Source organism: Styela clava, chromosome 1 (assembly GCF_964204865.1).
Source record: "Styela clava chromosome 1, kaStyClav1.hap1.2, whole genome shotgun sequence".
Taxonomy (NCBI): Eukaryota; Metazoa; Chordata; class Ascidiacea; order Stolidobranchia; family Styelidae; genus Styela; species Styela clava.
In genome coordinates this window covers 12,187,635-12,212,583 of record NC_135250.1, presented here as the reverse complement: position 1 = coordinate 12,212,583, position 24,949 = coordinate 12,187,635, and the positions used below count along the sequence as shown (strand labels likewise).

At 35.4% G+C, this 24,949-nt stretch overlaps 2 protein-coding genes across 2 annotated transcripts; both read right to left on the bottom strand.

Annotated features, from left to right (window-relative positions):
- Nucleotides 1-211: 211 nt before the first annotated feature.
- Nucleotides 212-20,771, bottom strand: LOC120348491 (uncharacterized). Its single transcript, XM_039418627.2, has 19 exons — nucleotides 20,597-20,771; nucleotides 20,131-20,226; nucleotides 18,792-18,945; nucleotides 15,072-15,130; nucleotides 14,766-14,852; nucleotides 14,406-14,504; nucleotides 14,200-14,303; nucleotides 13,963-14,063; nucleotides 13,225-13,312; nucleotides 13,000-13,072; nucleotides 11,215-11,343; nucleotides 8,651-10,645; nucleotides 8,014-8,161; nucleotides 6,766-7,717; nucleotides 6,006-6,106; nucleotides 4,439-5,519; nucleotides 3,621-3,721; nucleotides 3,233-3,407; nucleotides 212-652 (listed from the first exon to the last, which is right to left on the bottom strand). Exons 1-19 carry the CDS (start codon nucleotides 20,634-20,636, stop codon nucleotides 578-580), a joined length of 5,658 nt encoding a protein of 1,885 aa, XP_039274561.2. The 5' UTR covers nucleotides 20,637-20,771; the 3' UTR covers nucleotides 212-577.
- LOC120348492 (ankyrin repeat and SAM domain-containing protein 6-like) lies at nucleotides 20,730-24,744 on the bottom strand. Its single transcript, XM_039418628.2, has one exon. It carries the CDS (start codon nucleotides 24,704-24,706, stop codon nucleotides 22,196-22,198), a length of 2,511 nt encoding a protein of 836 aa, XP_039274562.2. The 5' UTR covers nucleotides 24,707-24,744; the 3' UTR covers nucleotides 20,730-22,195.
- Between the last annotated feature and the right edge of the window lie 205 nt (nucleotides 24,745-24,949).

Sequence of the window (24,949 nt, the reverse complement as noted above, 5' to 3'; positions counted from 1 at the left end):
CCCGCTGGATTCGAACACACGTAGGGTAAAGACAGACGAACTTGGCGGGGCCACGCATGTAAGAGTGCTCAGAAACCGAGCTTATACTTGATATCGTTGGAATACTCTGAAAAGTAGTCCCCATATGTGGAAGTGAAGCGTTGTAAATTCGCCGACATTTGTTAAAACTAATCTTGCAGTTAATTTGGAAGTCATCCGAAGCACGCGATACTAATCAGTGTGAGATGTATTTTCTTTATTTTTGATTTGTATAAAAAATAACATACTGAAATTTTGCAAAACGAAGAAAGAAACGATAGGTATGAAAATGGCTCTTAACATTCATAAAAATTTGCACATACGTTAGCACCTGTTGTAATTTACACCAATATGTGCGATGATTGTACATGATGCATTGATTTTACATATGCAATTAAGTTTGGGTTTATTTGTACATTCAGACGAAGACACAATGAATGACTTGTGAATAAAAACAAAAATCAGGTGTCATTCTTTTTGCAACTTTTCCAACTCGTTGACGAAAATAAAATACTCTAACAAGCTTGCGAAAATAATATTCTTGATGATTGCACATTGATCATTCGCCATAATCTAATGAATCTAAGAAATCTGATATATTGATGTCTTTCAAGTTCATTTTTCTTGGCTTTTTCTGTAAAAGTAAATAGGTTCCTTCACTCTTTGTACTTTACATTTCGATACCAGCAAACTTAAATAGCAACATTTATCCTTTCGCTGTTTTTATTTAAGATGATTGGTTCAAATCAGCCTGAAGATTATGCGTGTAAAATTGAAAGAATCATCATAAAGTTACACAATGCAATCATTCTTATGGGTTAGCAGTCATCAAAGCCAAATCAGACTAAATATCAACAATCGTGCAATATTTCGGATAATGAAGTAATTTTTTTGAAAATAGTATAAATCTAATTCCAATGGTTCAAATAAGAATAGCCGAACTTGTAAATTACAGACTTCTGAGTAAAACCCATGAGTAGTAATGCGACGAATCCAAAATGGTTCGGCTCGGCTGAATACGAGTATTTAGGCTGGAGTCGTGTCCGAGTCCCAAGTCCAACACTTTTACATAGCTCCGAAATAAATACCTAAAGTGATGCTGTTGTTCGAGTATATTGAGCATAAATTAAACATTTTGTAAGATAAGACTATGTAATTCAAAACGTTGCACATAAACACTATTGTTTTCTATCATTCGCTGAGCGGCAGGTTTAAATCATTTTCATTATTTTTGAATATGAAATATTGAATACACTCGAAAATAAACTCAAGTAAACGAGCTTGTCCTATGTATGAAGGAATATGCATACGATAAACAATGGAATAACTGTTGTCTACAACCTGACTATTTCCCAGACATTTTATGTCCGCAGATTGCCCGGTAATTTGGAATCCGACGCAACCTTAGGTTAGGTTAAACGGAATTAAATTAATACGGGAAGGCATTTTAAAAGCTGGTATCGTTCATGGATTTGAATATTTGGTGCAACAGAAAATCACCCTGGTAAAAAGTCTATACTCATAAGTCATAACTACCACTAATTATTAATTATAACTATCATAAATTATTTTTCTGTAAGTATGGAAATACGTATCAAAAATTAATTATAATCGGGCAGTTTAGGACACATTTTAGGTCAACAAAATTGCCATGGTATTTTAGAGTGAAAAAGCCTTTATTTTTCGTAAGTACGAAAGTGGAAATCAAAAAATTAATTATAATCGGGCAGTTCACCACACATTTTATATCCACAGATTGCCGTGGTATTTTAGAATATTAAGGCCTTGAATTATATTAATATGATAAAGCATTTTAAATGCTGGTATCGTTCATGGGTTTGAATATTTTGGGCAACAGAGAATCATCCTAGTAAAGAGTGATACTTTTAACTATCATTATCAAAATTATTTGCCAAAAAGCGGGAAAATTATAAATTATTTCTCCTAATAAATTAACTTGTTTTTTACGACTTGCGACAATATATTGAGTGTGGTAATTTGTAACAAAACGCACTTATTTAACCTATTTAATATCTGACTATGGTTGGATCTATGCCAGACTCGTGATAAAAAGACAAATGTTTTCTGATATTTCAACTTAACCTCTTATTTCCAGCAATACGCTTCAACTAGGGTTGGCCAATACAAAATAAATTGCTATTTCAAATAGTAGTAAGGCTTTCATTTTTTCGTAAATACGAAAATACAAATCAAAAATTATTTATACTCGGGCAGTTTACCACGCATTTCATGTCTACAGATTACTGTGGCATTTTAGAGTAGTAGGCTAATGTTTTTTTATTTTTTCGTAATTCGATGAACTTGTGTATCCCAACTTGCGACAATTTGTTGGGTATTGTAACAATTGCGACTTAACATAATTTACAATTTTTCGGTGTAATGCAAATGAATGCGTGAATTAGAAGCCTTACAGGAGAATGGCGACAATGCCAATCACGCGCTCGCACAGACGATAACAAACAATCAAAGTACCGATACTGTTTCACCGTCATTACGAAATGTGACAAAGCGCGGTATATGGTTTAAAGATTTCCCTCAAAAACACCTCGCTGACGGCGAAGAGCGGCTATTATTCGGAATTATTCGAAAATCGGACAAAAAAGTTATTCGAATACTTTGATATTCGAGTATTACAGAAAATTGATCGTCCGAGTTCCCTTTCCGTCTCAATGGATTTGGATAAATGCATAAATCATACATTTCGTGAAAACGTTTTTGTGGGATGTATCACTCTGCTGATTTGTTTCATTCTGTTGCGATGTAATTTCGAGAATGTAAGCCGTCTAAATAAATAGTCGACAAGTTTTTATCTCTCGAAATGTCTTAACAAGCAAGCGAGACAGGCGATGAAGTTTCTTCGCTGCGAAGGTAGTTGGATAAAAGAGAGAAATAGAGAAGAAAATCGGCTGAACACACTCTGGCAAAACAGAACGAAAAAGTTGAATTTCTCGTCGAATGCGCCATCAGTCTGTAATTGACTATCGCGTGATGTACGATGTCCCGGACTCGGGTAAAATCATAAAAGACTCGGGCCGAATCCAGTATCAAATTACGAGAGTTTCAGCAACGAGTTCGAATATTGTCGCATCCCTAATCTTGAGTTATATGGAAAAGTTATTAAAGAGAGAACTTTAAAATCAACCCAGTGAAACAAAATAAGCTGGCATTATTGAAAAAATAGAAGAAAACCCACCGAACGTTTAGATATTTTTTGAGACTCTTTGCCAAGTTTTTGTTTTTTCTTTTTCCTGTTAAATTTTTGCATACTCGATGTATTTTCATTATTTTCCCTTGAAAGTAATGTATGACGAGTATGATTTACTTTTTGCTTATGCAGTTCTGGAATTTCACCCGAATCTGAAACGACCCTGATAAAACGAAGATACAAGATGAATAATAAAGTTCTCAATGGATTTCCCTGTCCTGATCCTTTTTGTCTCAACCCTTTTTTTTCAACAAAAAGTTTAGTTGTAGACTTTAATTTCAATGGTATATGACTTAGTCTTATCACTTTAGTACTGGGCTTTAATTTGTTACGATATGAGCATTTATAAACAGATACATAAATAAGTCCGACTCACCTAGTTTGTTTGTTCTCAATTTTGACAAGATGCTCATTTACCATTTTTTCTGGTGACTTGAGATTTGCCCAGCTAGAGCATGAAAGATCCATTGGTTCCATCTAAGATGAAAAAGTTCAACTTCAACTCAATACAAAATATGCTGTTAGAAGCTATGGCTGTGTATTAGCTAAATTAGGGCTAAAAAGATTACTTATTATGCAAAATGAGAATGATACTTGCGGTGATACAAAATGAAACTATGTTTGTGCTTATACTTAACCAGGTCAAGTTTGTGAAACATATGAAATATAGAAAACATTAAAATACTGCAGAATATACTTTTAGAGGTATGTGATCTACCATGTTTGGAAAAATGTTCTATTCATAACAATGATACCAACAATCAATGATATGATAACTATCAAACGAGAATATCGGTCAGAGACCGCAGACTTGTCAATCGAAAGTTAGAGGATCCCCCAAAACAGCGCTCTTACTCCATAGTGACACCTTGTGTCCCATCACTAATTAATTAATAACTCGCTAATTATACGACATAATTCATCCAAAATAAATAGGCTTTTGATCCGAGATATGATGAATACATATGCAAAATTTGGAGCGGATTCATCCTCGCTTTCGTGAGATATCGCGTGTATCTAACAGACAAACACCTATCAACATACTTACCGATCAAGATCGATAAGTAACAACTTTGCAGGGAACATACAACCAGAAGAGATTTTCACAAACCCATAAGATCTTTGTTTAACATCAAACCAAACAGGCCCCCTTCTTGGATCACAAAAAGCATTATTAGTTTATTGTAATCATACCTCATAAACCGAAGTTGTTGGAGAGTATTTTAATATTGTTCCTGCATTACTCGGTTCCTGTGAATGCTGATTATCACAAGCTTTTTCTACTCCTTTTAACTCAGTAGTCTTCAAGTTCAAAGTATCCATATCAATTGCTTTTGGATCCCTGGAATTTGGTTTGTTATTCATAGAGTTAGATAAAGCAAGGCTTTTCGTTTGGTTTTTGGGACGATGGATATCATTAACAACACCATCAGTTGTTTCGACAATAGCACATTTCAATGCAGCCTGTGTGATAATTTCTGAAGTATTCTTAATATTGGCAACACCACCATTATTTTTGGATTCATGACTTGGATTTTGAATTCGGTTTTTATTTTTTATAGATTCTACTTCAGTATCGGCCAAAATCTTCTTCTTTTTCAAATTCTTTTTGAAATCGATTTTGTTCAGTTTTGTTTTAACTTCGTTATTTGTCAAAAAGTTCACTGTTTTATGACATTCTGGAGTTTTGTTTTCATCATTTTTCGTACCATACAAAGCATCCAACTTGGCTTGAATTTCTTCATAAGTCAAATTTTTAAAAGTACGGCTTTTTCTTCTTTGTTTTCCATGTTTCTCATCTGAGCGCCTCTTTTTACTTATACCCACCTCATTATTATTCGATGGAACGAATGTATCAGATTTTAAATCATTACATCCAGATATGATTTTATTTCCGTTCACACGTATACTTTCATTTTTTATTTTATGTCCCGAGGAGTTACTCAAAGTTGAGGTGTTTGTTAATTCTTTATCACAAGTGATGCTGTTTCTTACTATCTTTTGTGTACAACCTGTTACTGGTGTGTTTGTGTTGCACCCATCTTCTATATCTTTGGAGAATATCTGTGATTCCTTATCGCTTTCACTTTGTATTCCTCGTCCTGATGCACTGTTTTGACGAAATGACTTTGATGAAGTATTCGTCCGTTCATCATCGCGAGAAGTAGGATCAATTGTATTTGCTGTCAATACTGTATGATCTGTCACAATTGTGGTGTTTGAACACGCACTTGTTGAGAAAGATGTATCTTTGGTCTTGTCATCTGGCCAATTCCTTGATGATTGAAACAAACAATAAATATTATCATCTTCAATTTTTAAGTGTGATATTTTAGTTTCCAATATTTTCCAGGGTATTTTATTCAGATAATGAAAATTTTTAGCTAGAAACGTTACTGTATCTGAACTTTTCAACATCAACTGTGAAGGATTCCATCAGTTTTTATTTGCAAACAGAGTCAGAAGCAACAATTGGATCAGGTTTTTCAAAAACAAGCTCAGATTCAAAGAGTAATTCCAAGTTTGTCCATAAATTTTAACCATCACTGTTCAGTCACTATGAAGCACAACTTCAGCAAGAGGATTTTTAAGTCAAGTTGAAACAGAAAATGGTCATGATAAGCTGGAAGTGTGCCTCATAGTTCAGATATTGGGTATAATAAATTGTCAAAATGTCACTGTGATCCAGTTTTTCCATGCTGCAAAGACATGAAACAATCAATTATTAGAAAATTACTCAAATCCACATAAAATAATCTACCTCTTGAAATTGTCTGGCATCTTGAATGGAGAATCAGTGAGAAATTTTTGCATTGTATCAGAGTTTGCCCAACTTGAAAGTGAAAAATCCAGTGGCTCCATCTGTGAAAATAAAATATAACTAAACAGGCCGATTCGATACATAAATGACTTTTGTATGCATTATCAACACACAAAAATCTCACACAAAATACCATTGACTCGATAGTACAAATATCTTATTCCTAACTTGCTTGATTGAATTAGAAATGGGATATTGAATACGATTTGATTTGGGTTGAGCATTCATTTTCAGGCAGTTTATTAATCACAATTTTGATATAGTGTACCTCATTGGTCCGAGTCATTATGCTCATACAGTGAACATTTTTTGTATTCTAACATTTCAATTGCAGTATTCTTGTTCAGTATCCATGTTTAAAAATCAAAAGATGAAGGCAAGAAAGAACTCATTTTAAGTAATGAAACAAACAAGTCAGAGTGTAATTTTGAACTAAGTCACTAATGGTATCTACTGAATTGAATGGATCATGGCCCCACGCCACTTTGGATAGGCCGAAAGTTCAGTTTGTGAAACCCTGGGCAGGCTGGGTGAACACATGATATTACACAAGTACAAAACTTTGGTGTCAGAAAGTAGTAACTGGCAAATATATTTATGCTTTTATGTGTAGATAAAAGACTTATGATATTTTAATATCTCTTTGGTAAAATACAAAACTTACATTACCAAAAAGACATTTGTGTGAGATGATAATTACCTCAAGTAATAAGGTTCTTGACTCATCATGCTTGTGTAAAATCTTCTCATGTTGATTTTGAAGTTCATCAAATTTGTTGTTTGATCTTTTATTGGGCGAACTATTTCGATGTTGATGGATTTTATGGTTCTTTTTCATTCCTGCCTCAAAATTAAATAACGAATCAGTCTTGTTCGTCTCCCTTTCTCCAGGAATTGCGTCGCTTCTGATTTGAATTTCACTCATTTCTACTGATTGTACATTTGCATTAATTCCTTTTTCTTCTTTTTTGCCATGCACAGTATCAAGTTTAGCTTGAATTTCGTCATATGACAACTTCATAAGAGGGCTACTTTTTATCTTTGGCTTTTTACATTTGTCACTAGACATACTTTTCTTTTTCCGTTTTAATCTTTTCTTTTTTGGACTGTAGAACAAAGTTGAAATATGATTTGATTTATATTTTTCATTTATTTCCAAGCCATCATGTTTAGAACTTGGTGTTATTGAGATCTTTGATGCGATATCAGATATCACAGATATATTGGAAACTACCTCATCAGAAGACAGGTTCAAATTAACAAGCTTCAATTCAGGTTGCAGAGATTCACTAGCTCTATATTCCAACTCAGCGCTCTGCATTAATTTTTCGAGAGGACCACAGTTTTCCATATTCTCCACTATGTGCAAGGAACAAGATGATTCTGAATAAACTTCTTTAGAAATTTCATCTGAAGTATTAGCGGACGAAGTAATGGGAATTTTTTCTAGATTGTGTTCTGTTTGCACATTTGTACTTGCTTCTTGTAACAACTCTTCAATATCAAATTTATTTTTCCCTTGAAGCTTTCTTGATTGATCTTTATTCAAATTTTCAACAGACCTCACCTCCCGAACCTTTGTGACATCTTCACTAAATGATGTTTTAGAATGCGTTTTTTCAATCGATGTTGTGACAGATCGAACAGGAGTTCTAGAAACATATAAAGGCAATGTCTACTAAGAGCAATCATAAAAAATAAAATTACGAGCAAACACAACAGTCAGAATTAAACTTGTGATGTTGCCTTGTTGAAGAGAAAATAAAGAAAGCATGGTACTGGAGAGACACCTTATTCATATTATTTGACTAAAGATAAGAGAGGTTCATTTAAATTTTGACATATAATTTCATTTAAGCAAAATTCGTAACATTGCCTGAAGGGTAAATTTGGTTAACAGTTCATAACATTAAAAACAACATAAAAATGAAGTCCTTCATCAACTTACGATTGATCAGTCCGACCCACAGGGACAATAGATCTTCTAACAGCAGCAACCTTTGAAGACCGCTTTGGTTCGATTCTGACCATCTCTTTTTTGTTATTGCACATGTAGATGCTATTTGGTTTCTTCGAACCATAAACTTTTGTTGACACTAAAAGCAAGCAAATGCAAAACATGAATGTACACAAATATTTAGAATTAATCTGTACATTACATTGTGTTACCTCATCCTGAGAATCTGATGACAATTACATTTTAGAGTCTATGTATTCAAAGGAGATTTATATAATGAATTTACTGGCCAAATATAAAAGCCTTTTGATCGACAAATTTTTAGTTAGAACAATTCAAAACGAATCACGATCTCACTGAACTCGCTCATTCAGAATAAATTCATTTCAGTTCAGACTAGTTGAAAACGGATATATCCCGAATAGTATTTACAGATTTCTAACGCAAAAGTAGCAAAAGTGTGTAAGATAATACGAGGGACAAGACAACCTTGTGGCAATGGACACATGCAGATCTGAAGTAAGAAGTAGAGAAACGGGCCTGCAGTTAAATAAACAATACCCTAGTCCCTCTTGAAAAGATAATTCTTTAGTACTCTTAAGCCTTCATAACTTTGAAGAAGCCTTACCTTTTTCTTTAGCTTGTCCTTTCCCTTTTTTTCTGGCACGAACTTGCGACTCCAGCTGAGATAATGATCGACTTCCAGGAACCAATGGCACAAACACTTCTATAGGTGGTGTGCCAGTTTGTGCTAGAGAATTCGATACAACCATACTAGCACAACTATGACTCACTGTGGATAAATCTGCAAATGTTTTTTCACTCGCTGTTAAGGTTTTTTGCGAGTTTGCAACATCAGAATCCACACATTGGACGACAGGTTCCGAGTTAGCAAACAACTTTGTTAAATTTGATTTGGCAGCTATTAATTTATCATCAATTTTTACATTTGAATGTCCGTTTGAACTATTTTGCTTGTCACCAATGACGGAGAATATTCCCGCTGACGGTGAAATTGTTGAAAAGTCATTAACACTAGAAACTTCATCGCCAGTGTTCAACATATTAACAGTGGTATCAATAACCAAATTCGAAGGCATTGGTAGCGTGTGTGACATACATAACAAATTTTGAGGCATGGATGAAATAGTGTTTGACATTTGTGTTACATGTTCAGATATCTGTAGAGAATTGAGGCAATCTGGCTCTGGGATTTGAGACACCAACGATGAACACGATGAAAGAGGTGCCAACATGTCTGACACTATTGATGAACTTGGCGGCAGCTGAGGTAAGGATGAAATCTGCGTTTCATGCGTAGGATCAGTAATTATATTTGCAACCTCTTTGTTACTGTCTACTATAATATTGTTCTTATCAACTACAGGCAAATGAGCTTGTTGAACCTTTGATGGTGACTCATTTCCACCACCTTTATCTTGCAATTGCTCAACCAAGCGGCCTATTATATCTTGTGTAATTTTGCCTCCTTTGGGTTGCGCAAGTATGCCTTTCACAAGTAAAGGCATTCTGCCTCTATCATTTAATCTGAGAGTTACTGCTCCTTTCCCAGGGTTCATAACACATAATTTATTTGGAGTTTCTTCTAAATTTCGGTCAATATTAGACGTTGATAAATTAGACTTTTTCTGACATCCTTTTTTCATTAGATTCTTTTTGGCATTTTCTTTTACATCCCCTTCATCACTCTTACGACCCCGAGAACTGGGTCTACGTTTTCCAACAACATCTTTGAGACAAAAATTCGATTTTTTTTGCCGTTTGCTACGCCTTAATTGGCTTGGACTTAAGCATGATTCATTCCTTTGCTTTTCATCATGATTTAGTGCAGTGCTATCGGGATTTGGGGTATTTACAGTAGACTCTAGATCTGCTAAGGCAACAGCAGCTGATACCATATCTGGACTGCGAAGTTTAATCAAAGTTTTTTGACCAGAATTAGATATAGTGAAATTCAAACAATTTCCATTTTGATTTAAAGAATTAAGTGGATTTGGCATCGTAACACTTTCAGCTTTATTAATGGGTGTAGATTTCTCGGGAGTGATTGAACCTTGCGCAAGAAAACGTTTTTTAGGTGGCATAGTAGAACAGGGTTTGTTGAAATTATCGTCTTGAGTTTGAGGTTGGTTAATATTTACTGTGACATCCGTTGCAATGTCTGTTTGTTGTAAAGTACCAGACGGCTCATTGCTAAGTGTTTTAGTAGTCGTTTCTAAAGTTTTTGTTCCATTTGGAAGGTTAAATACAGATTCATTAGGAGGGTTTTCGCTATGTGATATCACGTTAATTATCGTAGGCAAGATGGGGCTTTGTGCATCATGCTCAATCACAGATGGAAGTTCAAATAAATCTTCTGTTTCTTTATTATAATTAACGTCATTTCCATTCAGGGTATGTTCTACAGCAGAATCCTTATCTCTACCATTTTCATGGCAACACTGGATGGCTAAAAGTCCCCCTATTGCTTGCTTTTCATCTGGCGACTGACCAGAAACTTTCAGAGAATTGTCGATGGGAAGTTCACTTTGTAACTCTATTGTTGGATTTGAAGGTAAATCATCGTCATCATCTTTGATAATATTCATCAGGTATCTTTCATCTAAAAATTCAAAAATATATAAGCATCGACCACAACAGGGGCGCAAGCTAATATTATTTGAAGGTGGGTGGCAAAATCAGAAATTGCCATTCCCTTCTGAAACAGTCGCTATGATTAAGTACGTACTTGCTAAAAGGTCCGAATTTTTCTGATTCTAATAACTTTTCAGTTGTGTAAAATATTCAATTATCGACAACAACAAAAGTCTTTCTATATTCATTTAAATATGCTAAACGTAACTGGCAGTTATGGCGTCCTCTTCGACCCCCCCTATCCTTGGTGGCACCACTGGACCTCAATCATATTGATCCTGATAATTAAAATTTGATATCATTTGATTAATTAGATCATACAGGGTGAATCAAAAAAAGAGCCCATAAATTTTCCAATTACTTCAATAATACTGAAAAGAGTTTAATTGACACTTATAAGGGAGACTGCAAGTTTCACAATCAAAACTATGTAGAAACTGGCAATTTCCTTCAGATGAGGTAGTTTCTCGAAATGTTTACATGTTTGAAGAATTTTATATATTGTATATTCACCGAATAAAATTAATATCTTTTTACCTTGTTTTGCTTGAATTACATCTGGTAGATTGAGGTTTGACATATTGCTGTCTTCAAACTCCAGCAATTTTCTTAATTCAGATAAATCTTCATCAAAATTTTTTAAAGATGTTTCTTCTTGCGCACAGTCTGTCGATAAGTTAAGAAAGTAAGAAATAGTAGTCAAAAATCAGGTTTTTCCAAATATATCGGACCAGTGATTGTCAACCTTTTTGGTGGAGCCAAACCCCAATGAAATCGTCTCTGGAGTCTCGAGAAACCCCTGTGCAATAGTCTAATTGTCTTTTATTGTCTGAATTGTAGAATCCATGAATAGGTATAAACGCAAACCTAACTAACTAATACTAACAACACAAAATGACCTTTAAGTGTAGCAAAAATATATATTTATACAATATACATACATTAATATAGACCAGTGGTTCTTAAACTTTTTCGAGCGCGACCCAAATCTGAGTTTTATGAATACTCGCGACCCAATCCTAAATAACGCAAAATGTGTTTTTAATGTTAGTACAGATTGACTCAAATACAGACAACTATTTATTAGAAACAGTCCATTGACTCAGTGAGATTGATGAAACTGAAATTTCTTTTTCATTATATCTTCAATACACAGCTCTATTTTACTTAACGCAATACGCAAGTTGTCACGGGTATCGAGGCGATTGCGAGCTTAGTTTTGATAACCGTCAGTGCCAAATATCCTCGCTCGCACAAGTGCCTTGTCGCGAATTGTAGCAGAAAAGGCGTCCGCTGTCCGTCGCAAACACGACATCCTAGCTGGCCTTCGGTATCTCTCGCAATATACAACTTTTTACTCATCAAATGTGCACACACTGCTTCGTTCGCGGTAAATGGTGCCTCGAGATGAAGTCACATTTTCTCTAGATATTGAATAATCTAATGTCGAGAAGCGAGCTTTTTTATTGCGTCGTCTATTACAATTTACATTACCAAAAAGACACCCATTTTTGGTTATTTTAATCCACTAAGACGACATTCCACGCGGTCAACACAACGACAAGCGACGTGCATGGTTACCGATACCATAAAAATAATACACGTGACTGGCATATCAGAATTGTGATGTAACAATGAGCTCAAGACAGTTCTTTCCGTGAATGAAATTTTATATTTCATTATTTGCAAATACCCCAGAGTTTAAAAGCTAAATTGAAACATTGGGAAAGCTGAAAATTCGTCCTTCTCCTCTTAGATTGCCCTTGCATTGACGACCTTGTCGCGACCCATTTTTAGACCTTCCGCGACCCATGTTTGGGTCGCGACCCATACTTTAAGAACCACTGATATAGACTCTCAGATTCGAATGGAAACTGGTGGAACTCTTCGACTATACTGGTGATTGTGGTGAAACCCCCTGGTGCCACGGAACCCCGATTGAAAACAACCGATATAAAACGTAGGCATATCATGCTAAGTGTTACAAATATATTAGATATCATACCTGTGATTACCCTGCTTTGGTTTATAAATTTTTTAGGGGATGATTAAGTGTGAGAGGGCTGCTGGTCTCTTCACGATATTGACAGGATGGTTTATTTAATCACTATATATATATGGTTAGAGATTCTACCATCCAAGTCTATGCATTTGAAACCATTAATTAGCTTTCCCATCACCGGAGTCGAGTGGTAACCAGATGAGTGACCATGGGAATTTATTTGAGTAAACTGTCATGACAGCCTTTTTTTACTGGCATATCCCAAAGTTGAAACCTCTGTGCTTCATTAGAAACAATGAAATCATGAAAATAAATATTACCGTCTGGATTATGGTTGAGCAAAGAGTCGATCGTCATTTCAACTAGTCCCCCTCTTGTTTCATCAGATATAAGCTGGAAAAAAACATAATGAAAATAACTAAAATAAATCCAGAATACTGACTTATACGCCATATATTATAAATAGAACCTGGCAGCAGGAAGATTTTGTTCTTCAGAATTGAAGTTATAACTCAAGGTATAAATAATGCTGCATTATAACTCACATCATCAATATCCAGGGAAGGTAGTGATGGATTTTTGACTGGTGAGACAGTGCTGGTAACTTCGTTTGGGGCATTTTCAGTAGAAGACCTGGTACAAAAACAATAAAACAATTTTAAAAATCAACGGAAATCATTCAAACCTTATCTAGAATTGAGTCTTCTTAACCCATAATCTAATATTACATAATTTCTTCAAACAGTCTTAAATATACTCTCAACAATAATTATCCAATAGTTCTTGGATACCGCAGCTACATCCACAAAAATTTTTTGGACAAAAATTATTAAGCATTTCAATCGTCGAAAAACAAATTGGATGAAGAAATGTATAGTTGCAATCATTACAGATAATCGGTGCCGAGCAAGAACTGATTAAAACAGTACAGAATTAAAAATTGAATAAACTCCATGATACTTTTGCCTATATGCGAAATTCATTCTTAACACAATGGCTCGGTGGTTAATAAAACACCAGAATCAACTGTGTTGGCATCGCACAGGGTGTAATAAATTCAGTAGGCAATGCTGAACCATAAAGAAAAACTGCAAATGAAGATCTTTTAATTATTATTCGAACAGACTTGTCATTTGTCATAGATAAAAATAATCTGAATTCATCAAGAATTTACTTGTTTACAGTCTTTCAAAAATACCTCAAATTGTTTAATATCTACAATGAAAATGAGTCTTACCAGACTAAATAAATCAGGTTAAAATATAAAATGAAGTAAACTTTACCCTTTCACAACACCGCACTTCTTTATATTGGATAATATTTTAACTCCGACTAAAGCTAGAGCGTTGGTTGTATCAGTTGTTTGTAAGAGCTTTGAAAGTTCCTGTAGATAGAACATATATTTCATTAGCATCAATTTGTCAACTAATTAAGAAATTCAAATGACATAGCGATGACCAGATACCACAATATGGATATTAAATATTATATATCAAATGAACTCATAAAATTTTCCTTACGTCATCATAAGAATTTAATTGTTGATGTTGTTGAGTTGGAAGCAATCGTTTTGGCATGGTCGGTTTTTTTCTCCTAGAACTCCCAAAACTACTCTTTCCGAGATCTGAAGTTGATATAAAAATAGGTTCAGAAATATTGATACCGTGATTACCAGCATTATTAAGCATAAGTTCGGAATTACTGTTAAAATTTTATTCTATCTTACTTGAGCTTGTATGATCTTGAACAGTCTCATAAATTTGTGTCTCTGGATTGAATTGCTTCCTGTGGAATGGTAAACCCATCTCTTTGTCTAATCCAGGTACTGTAATAAATACATAGATTGTTCAACCTTCTGTGATAATATAACACTGGTATTAGCCTACTAAATGCCAAAAAGTTAAAATGGAAGCATATAAAAATTTGAATATTTCTTAGGACAAATTAGATTTCTGAATGCGTACATAGATTCGTGTGAACAATTAGAATATCAGCAGTACAAATGAACAGTTGTTTTAATGTTTTTTCGGAATAAAAAATCCCATGAAATTTATTGATAAAAATGAAAATGCAGTGTCAAACAAACCTGTCCTTTTAATAGCATTTGGAGATTTTTTAGATGATTTTTCTCTTCTTTCTTGTGATATTGATGATGGACTCAAACGATGAACTTCTGTTTAAAACATGAAAAATGATAAAACATTTACCGGTAAATCAATTCCAAGTTAATTTTTTTTTAACAATAGCATGCAAATTCAGCTAACTTTTGTTGTATCGATTAATATCTTAATAAGTAATACTGGCTTTTACTATTCAATGTATGGAGTGAGAGTAAGCACTGTAGAGATGCAACAAAGGTTTAGAATCCTTTTTATATGTAAAATTAATTCACCTGGTGTAGGAGTAGATATTTCTTGTAGTTGTGGTGGTGATACAGACAAATTGAAGTTTCTGAATGAAGTTTATATTATCGTAAAACTTGAAAAAATAAACCAAAACAAAAGTATGGATTGAAAAACACAAATTTGAAAGTCACTATGTGAAATGATTGGAAGAATAAACTATTCAGACAAATTTGGTGACGCATAAGTTGATAACTATGTTCAAAGAGGGGGTATTACCGTACATTATTATTCTCAGCAGCTCGCTAACAGATAAAAAATAACAGTAATATCTTTACTTTGGATAGATCAGAAAAATACTATGTTAATTTACTCAATCATGTTAATATGCTCAGTACATATATATTTGTCAAATAACAGATGCAGGCTTGCAAATCTACGCGAGTACGCGAGTCATACTCTAGTCTAGACTCGCGTATTTTGCCCTACCCGAGTCTAGCTATTACTCCCGTAAAAAACGTCATTACTCGCGTCCAGCAGTACACGAGAGTCCGAGGCGATTTTTTCCGCCGCCTCTCTCTCTTTATTCTTTAGTGACGTAAAATCGTTTGCGGGCGATGGTTTATGATGTCACAATAGTACATTACAGCGAAAAGCGAGGAATCAAGCACGGGCACGCCTCCGGACGACTTGGCGTTGGCGAATGCAGAATGTTCCCTTGTAATAAGGCAGACTGCGAATGCGTATTATGAATTTAATAGAAGTGTTGCAGACTAACAAAGATGAGATGTCGGTAAGACTAGGGCTAGTGTAATTAATTAGTTATATTAACGGCTGTTTTGTTGTAAATTACCGGTAAAAGGGTATCTTTGCGTAACACCGTTTTTTTGTTTGTTTAAAAATACCACAGGAGATATTATGAATTGTATGATTGAGTAAATGGAGGAAAAATCAAGGTCCGTCTCTGTAGCGGCCTGGAAGTTTTGGCCAAACAGATTAAAGGACAGTTTTACGTTCGGTTTCAACGAAGATAATACCAAAGTCGTACATGCAGCATGCATTGTATGCAAAAAACATTGTGACAGAATACAGCGCGGCTATGGAGGCAAAGTTGTTAATGATGTGACGACTTACGGGGAGAATGGCACCAACTGGATTTTAAGATATAATTTAGAACGACACCTCAATTCCGAGGGCCACTTAAAGTGTGTCGAAATTGAGAATGGGAAGCTCCCGACGCAAACAAGTATCGCTCGCTTATGGGGCTGCCAAAAACAGAGGGCGGAGAACGCCATAAAACCTCTTGTTCGTAGTGCACTGTATGTCTCTAGAAAGGAACTGCCTTTCAATGCGTTTGCGGACTTATTACAACTGTGCGCAGACAATGGCGGCAAAATAACCACGTCCTATGGTAACAGAGAAGGTTGTAAAGCCTTTATACATATTCTCGCGGAGGAGATATTGTCCTCAATAAGAAATGAAGTGCACAAAAAAGTAAATTTTTTTAGCTGGATGGTGGATGGGTCAACAGTCGCCAAGCGCAAGTTATCGTACGAGTCGGAACTAATTTACATAAGAATAGCGCACGAATGCAAACCAGCTGTACACGAAATTGACTTGATTTCAATGGAGGAATATGTTCGAGTGGACGCTAACAATTTGTACCACGCTACATTGCGCTCTCTGTTGAGTTTCCTGATTCCCGATATAACAACAAATTGTGAGACACCCATTGAAAATCTTGTGGAACTTATTAAGCCTTTTTCTTCAAAAATTATCGGGGACGGCGCCGATGGCGCTGCTGTTAACTTTGGGCGTAAAACGGGTTTACTTAAAAAATGGGAGGACGTGTGCCCTGGTCGGCTAATCAAAGTACATTGCTATTCACATCGAATTGAACTAGCATCGAAAGACGCATTGACCCCCCATTTCAAACAAGTTATTGACTTCCTTATTGACACATATTATCATTTTCGGAATAGCCCTAAAGAATGGGCCGCCGTATGTAATGCGGCAGAAAAGTTGCAGACCGCGGTTGTTAGTGTACCAAAGTCGCAAGGCACAAGATTTGTGGCACACACACTCAACGCACTCCATGCGCTAAAAACAAATTGGATTGTTTACATCCATCATTTCACTAACCAGAGGGAGACTGAGTCAGATATGAAGGCTGAGAAATTTCTTGTTAATCTTCACAGCTTCAAGTTCTATATCCTATGTCGCCAATACGAGGATATCGTAAATTGGGTATCTGCCACGTCAATCGCAATACAATCAGATCATGACGGGTCATCCATTATTGACGAACATTTTGAGTAAGTTATCATGGCTGAACCCTGAAATCTTGATGTCGGGATTAATGCGTCCGTCCCTGAATATGGCAATCAAGATCTTTCACAAGTCTTTGAGTACTTCAAAGTACCTCTACACGCAGCTGGGTGCGAGAAGGGTGCATGCTTGAAAAAATGGGATGATTTGAAGTATGACGTCCAGGGAAATGAGGTTTACAAAGATTTGAGCACTACCGACTTTTGGCACAAGTTGCACCAGCGAAAAAAGGAGGCGTATAAAAATTTGTTGATCGTTGTCGAGTTAGTGCTTTGCTTACCATTCTCAAATGCTGTTGTCGAAAGAGGGTTCAGTTGTTTACGGCGAATTCTCACTGATTGGCGATCACATCTCGGACACAATATGATAAAAGATCTTCTATTAATTGCCACACGAAAAGAACAGTTCGAAGACGGGGCCATTCGAGAAAATCTGGTCAACAAGGCTTCCGCCCGATTTATGGGAAGCGATGGGACGTCTGAACGAGGTCTCGTGAAACGACGTATAAATTCAATTTTAGGGGGGTTGGAAACGGCAAAGCCCAGCTTGGTACAGCCTCAACTAATAAACATCGACGATAGCTCGTCGGAAGAAGACTAAAACTGTGATATGTGAACCTGAAAGCGTCTCACGCATTTCTTTGTTCGTCGACACAATTTCTAACCTTTCTTTTTATACATTTTAAATGATGCGAAGTCGACGGGCGGCGATTAGCGTTTAATATTCAATTTCGTTCTTTCTGTGCGATGTTTATTTTGCATGAACTCATCTGCTACATGCGAACTTATTTTATAGATTTCAGTTTGTACGGCAAATGCCAGACTGCATGAATGGTTTTGTTTATTAAAAAAAAAAAAAAAACAGGCGATGGCAACGGCGACTGCCGTTTATTAAAGTTCCTCCCTTTATTTTGCAAAACTTGAGTTATTATTTTCTTTGTAGGGTAACTTGTTGAGAGTTATTCACAGTCCACAGTTTGCAGCAAAACCTGCAAAATGGTCGATTACCCCGATATATAATTAGGTCATTTACGTCGTGCGGGGAAAACGGCGTCGCAGAGCACGCAGCTATCTTGATTAGTATTTAATGAGACGCTCGCAAGTAGCAATATCGCAGAACGAGGGTACCGACGTAGTAGTGTTTATCGAGCGAAAGTAGGTGTGTAGATAGTGTGTGCGTAGATATAATTAGACACATTGACTCGTGCCTGACTCGCGTAACATTTTCCTGGGACGGGAGTATATGTGACGTCACTATGACGTCATTGAATCTTTCGAATTCCGTTAGGAGGTCGACGAGAGTATGCCTAGACTCTCGTTTTCGGGCGCGGATTTGCAAGCCTGCAGATGTATTGTGAGTTTTTTTTATCTTAATGATTGAAAAAAAAGAGATTATCAGTTGACATTGAATATCTAGTCGCAAAATTTTTCCATATTACTCACTCTATTTTATCCACAATCAGATGAAGAACCCTGAACAGTTCCGACACTGAGTTGCAATTGTTGCATAATGGGCATGCCGAAGCCATGTGTTTTGTTTTAAGTTCAACATATTCCCGTAATATTGTATGCAAGCGATGTTCAGACGGTATATCTCCTGTATAAATATAATTGAAGATTTGAAACAAATAACATTTCTTATTGTATAAGTGAATACAAACTTCAAACTTTTTCGTTGAATTCATCTCTTCGCCTATTTCGCAATTCCTCCTTCATGTTCATAATACCTATTTTTATTGTTCAATCCTTTAAGGAATTGTACAGTTTAAGTAGTTTATGTGCGCATAAATAAGCCTTATAGTGGTTATAATGAAGAATAAGCAAAATTCCTCCCCAAGAATGACAAAAGCGCCTCATAGGGAGGAATTCCCTGCCGGTTGGGAAACACTGCTCTAAATACACAGTCAGTCACCTAGAGTTACTCAGAAGAGCCATTACTCTAATCTGATGCCCATTCATCATATATGATTACTGTGCAGGCAAAACTCTGCCATAATTAGGATTTTTTAATGACACTCCAAACGAGGCCTTATACAAGCAGCGATTGATATATAACAATATGTAAAGAGCTACTATTATTAGGGAGGACCGGGAGGCGGAAACTTTCCGTATCGGCATCACCTGCACAAGTTATTACACCCTGCGTAAGAAGGTGGGCACGGGATTCGAACCTGAGATGAACATTCTGCGATGCCATCACAGTTACATCTAACGCCTGAACCACTAGGCCAGGGCCCAGGGGTGTGCAACAGGCGGCCCGCCAAACCACAGTTTATGCTACAACTTCTGTCAAAGCTGATGTTATTAACAAACTGCAAGAACTCAATATGCAAGAACTCAAAATTTCACTAAAATGTTAATTAAATTAAAACTTTGCATTGTGAGAATTTTTTAATTTGTTGTGTACATGGAAAAAATAAATTTTTGTGTGGCCCAGAGAGACGTCTAAAATTGGTTATAATAATATGGCCCACCGACAAAAACGTTTCACACTCCTGCGCTAGGCCATCCAACCCACTTTACTTTAAAAAACACAAAAATTAGAAAGTGAACTTCTTTAATTCAGAAATTAAGTACATGAAAAGTTTGGGGTAAAGCCACATTATTTTACTGTTTTTTCTCAATTTTCTTGATAAAAAAGTTTATACACTCACTGATAGAAAGGCACAAAAAACAGTACATTTTGCCACAGAAATTACAAAAAGAATAAATTGCATAATTTCATAGAAGAAATAATGTCGTTAATAATGATGTTTACAAAGAATAAAATTTGATTATTTACCAAACAATGGCAGGATCGGGACTTTTTCAGGTAGGTTCGGACTATCTTGAAACAATCTGTCTCTTGTCCCGATATATCGTTCTTCTGCTACATAACCTTGAAAAGCAATTAAAACATGTAACATCTGGAAGGAATAAATAGAGTTCTCTATCAGGGAGTGTCATAAATTTATGGAGTATTATTTCACATTACATTTATTCACAAAAGATATTTCAAGATCTACCAGAAATCACTACAAGGCAAAGAATACGTATAAGAAAAACTACGGTATGTGAGAGAATGGGATACAATTTGAGGCATAGGAAGCTGAAATTCATGATTGGAACTGATTACTTTGCATTTCACTTTTTGATGGATATTTTATTTTGTGCATTACAAGATGGGAAAACATGTGTGAGAATATGGTTTTTCCTTTATACAGGATACTGATTAAATAATCAAACCAAGTAACTAGCTGTAAGCTTACCAAGGACCAGCTGGTCAATATCAGATTTTGTAACTTGCATATTTATGATCCAATCGATTCTTCAATATATTTTTTTTTTACAAACAACAATGCCAAACAACCATACTAAGTGCTTCTGTGAATACATTACATCCTATATAACAAATTAATATAGAAAATATTATAGATAGTATAATGACAATAAAATCACAGTACCAAATAAATTGTAGCAAGTAAACAGTCAATTGATGTAGAATGCAAATGTGATTTGAATAATATAAAATACAATATGTGATAACTCATAAAGCAATAGTACAGAACGAAACAGAAAACAGACAGGCAAGACAAATACAAAATGTTAAAGTTCAGATGCAAAAATATGTTTTAGGTAGATCGGCTATATTCAATGTAAGATGGCTAACATTCAACGAGTTGTAAGGAGATAAATCTTCTTGCTTCTACTAGTATTTCAGAAAACAATAGGTCAGACAAAGCGGAGATATAAAGACAATGACATAAAAATCATTTTAAATCTCAATTTGATTCACCAAAAATATATTATGTGTTATAATTTATAAACATAAAATAATTATTTATTTTATTTTAATGAAGCATATAAAATACCATAAGTATTGATAAATTGAGTCAGGAATAGATTATCAAAATCACCAACAAAAATTGCCTATCAATATAATGGAAACTATATTATACTCCTCAATAAGGAAAGATATAGGTATTATATTTTCTATTGCATCCATGATTAGCACCCGGTAAATCAAAAAAACTTATGAAACAGTATTTATTTAGCACCCGGAATGTATCAAGTATGTACCGGTAGTCACATACTTGACTTTTGCTCCAGTAAAAAATACAATTTGTTACACTAATGGTAAAATTACTATGATTATTTTTCAAAATTAATTCTATAAGGTGACAATTATTGGAAAGTTCACATAATCCTCATTTCAACCAATAATTAAACAAAACATGATTCTGAATAACAATAAGCATTGGCAAACAGAGAATATGGCACATTTGGTATAAAAAACAGAAGATATTTAGTCATAATGAAATTAATTAAGAGATAATTGTTAGATCATAATCAGCAACAAAAGACTTCTGATACCTAGTACCAGTATATTTTAAAATCCAAAATTATAGCTGAAACTTTTTAAATCCACAAAAGTGCACAGTCAGAGTCATTTTTAATACAAACAAAGTAATACTTCACAATGAAGGCAATATAAAAGAAGCAACAAAGAGTTTTGTGAATCAGTGATGTTAAAAGAGGTTTTGAATTCCATTCAATGGTTAAGTAAATAATCATTCAACATATGATGCTTCTGAAAGAAAACATAACTTCAACTATAAAAAAGCAGGGTTGTTTAACCTATGAAACTTTTATCAGGACTGTAGAGGATATGAAAACAGAAAAAAAAGTATCACAATTGTAAATTTTCTATACTAAAAATATGGCATCATTGTGGAACATATACATATAGGAAGCTCAAATATATAAATCAAAATTGTGTATACATTAGTCCAAAAGAACATACCAAAGTCAAAATTGAGTGCAAGCTAATATTGATATGAAACTTTTTTAACAAAATATTTTTTAAATCATGATCCTGAACGAGGCTTAACATTAGAGTAATAGCTCCATGATGGAGGTTCAAACTGCGTTGAACTACTCGATTTCTTACTTGAATTTCGTTCTGAATCACTAGTAATACTATATGAATATGTAGGAATACCTCCCGGTTTTTTATAGTTCTCTTTTCCTTCACTTAAATGGTTAATTGCTTTCAGAAGTTGCTGTCTTGGGAATTCTTGTGTTATTCCAAGAGACCTTAAATCACCATTTGTCATTGTAAGAAATGTATCCATGTCAATTTCCTCTTTTTCAAAAATTGGGTGGTAATTTTCAAGAGAAAGTTTCTGAAGGATAACAGATAGTTCATCATCTTCATTGAATGAAGTTGGTCTTGATACGGGCCTCGCACGTCTCTTCTTTTTATGACTATGAGTAGAATCGGGGGATGACATTCCTCGACTTCCAGATCCAGTGTACCTAGATCGCATTTTATCCGAGTGAGTCTGAGGTTCTGGACTCCTTGGAGGAGTCAAAGTTGAGCTTGTACTCTGGGATGACACAATGGATACTCTACTTCCCATGCGTCTGTGACCATGAGTCTTTTGGTGGGGTTGGACTGATAGTTGTTCCGCAGATATGGATCCCCTTATTCTCCCACCACTTGCATTCGAAGAAGTATCTTTCCTTTGTTTCATTTGGGCCATCTTTGAAAGAACAGTGTCAGAATATCGATCACCGGATTGTTTGTGCGGATTATTTCCATGTTTAGGCAATGAGAAGCTATGCGTGACATCACTCGCACCACCAGAAGAATGTGGACTACTGCCAGTGTTTGAACAACCTGAATTTCCTGGGCTTTGCAAGAACTTGACAGGTTTAACAACACTACGACTGACAGAGCTTTCACCACTACTATTTAAACTTGCAGACATTGATGTTCTCGAACCTAGTGTCTTTTTTTGTGAATTGGTGTTGTGTCGATCAACTCCCGCTGTTGACTGAAAAGGAGGCTGAATAAGAGCCAATTTCTCTTCAGGCAATCTGGACTTTGGTGCACTGTGATTTGTCATGCTATAAGGATCCGCTATTGTTACACTGTTGCCATGTGAACCATCTTTTTGATCACATGCGTCATCACCAGATGCTATTAACGTACTTTCAAAATTATCCACTTTATTGGGATTCTTGAATGTGCTCCGAAAAGTACGAGTCAGTTTAATATTTTTAAATGGCTTGCCTAACTTAGACCACATGCTTTTCTTCTGTGTACCTTGACCTGGTGCTTCCTTCTGTCTATCATCAGTAGCTTGTATTTCACACGGTACAGTGTTTGCCCAGGCCATAGTAGTGTTTGTTAATTTGCTCGGTACAACATCTCCTTCTACTATTGTTTTTCCATTTGCAGCTGATGAATTACTTGTCTGCATAGCATGTTCTGCAAGTAATCTGAAAAGACTTGTAGGTGCATTGATTAAGAGTGCCATATCGAAGGCAGTTATATTATTTTTGGCTCTACATCCCACATCTGCATTCAATCCAATTAAGCACTTGGCAGCCTCAACTTTACTGTAGTAAGTTGCTTGCATTAGAGCTGTCCAACCATTTTCATAATCTTTGGCATTAACGTCTGCTCCATTTTCAACGAGCAATTTAATCATTTCTGTTTGTCCAGTAATAGCTGCATACATGAGTGGTGTGGCACCATCAGTTGTTGTTGCATTACATTCATCTTTGTGGTTGATTAAAATTTCTTTGACTTTTTCATAATCACCTTTTTTAACAGCAGCTATGATTTTGATACCTTGATCATCAACTTTTTCAGGTTTATCTGTCGTTTTTCTATCTAGATATCCCCTAATCTCCCGTAGTTCACACTCTGTGGCAATTGCAAGAGCTGTTTTTTCATGCCGGTTTTTACGATTTGGATCGCAGCCTTTATCAACCAATAAACGAGCCATGGGTAGTTGTCCAGTCATCGCAGTCACCATCAGAGCAGTCCAACCTGTAGCAATATGCCTTTGGTCAGCTGGCACTCCCCATCGCAATAAGGTACGGAGCAAATCATCCCTGCCACCCAATGTTGCCACCATGAGAGGAGTAGCAAAATGGAGAGTATTTTCAACACAGTCAACAGTGAAGTGATTTTCAAGTAAAATCTCCACAACCTTGTTATGACCCCCCTTCACCGCTAAAGTCAAGGCTGAAATTCCCATCATTGTTGTTGTATTAATATCCGTTTTGCTGTTTAGCAAATGTAATACCACACTTTCATGGCCATATCGTGCTGCTTGCATTAAAGGTGTCCAACCGTATAGATTTTTTCTATCAAGTGCAGCACCTCTAATTAAAAGAAGTCTGACTATGTTTTCATGACCATTTGCAGCTGCTATTTGTAACAAACTATTCCCATCTGCATCAGTGGTTTCAACTGAAATATCTTGATCCAAAATTGATTGAACTTTGTGTGTGTCACCATTTTCGACCGCCAACAGTAGATTTTGAATAGACTGAGGTACATTACATAGATCATACATCATAGAAACTATCAAGAATAAGCCCTTTGAATGTAAACAAACATGATGTATATTTTACTCAACATCTTATTTTTTTGTTTTATCAAGTGGTTCACACTTTTATTGTGAACAAGGCTCTAGACGAGAAGAAACTGATATGTAAGAAACTACTAATTTGAGAAGATAGAATTTTTCTATATATGAATATGGAATTGCAGTATTATGCAATAAAATTTTTAACCAACACGCAGAACTGTCCAGTTATTT

What these genes read in the sequence shown, in the direction of transcription:
- LOC120348492 (XM_039418628.2), bottom strand. Translation starts at nt 24,706, where the DNA reads ATGATGTATGATCTATGTAATGTACCTCAGTCTATTCAAAATCTACTG.
- LOC120348491 (XM_039418627.2), bottom strand. Translation starts at nt 20,636, where the DNA reads ATGCAAGTTACAAAATCTGATATTGACCAGCTGGTCCTTG. An exon ending in CTGATTGTGGATAAAATAGA is followed by an intron (nt 15,131 to 18,791) that starts GTGAGTAATATG and finishes AACTTCATTCAG; the next exon opens with AAACTTCAATTTGTCTGTAT. An exon ending in AATTAAATTCTTATGATGAC is followed by an intron (nt 14,064 to 14,199) that starts GTAAGGAAAATT and finishes TTCTATCTACAG; the next exon opens with GAACTTTCAAAGCTCTTACA.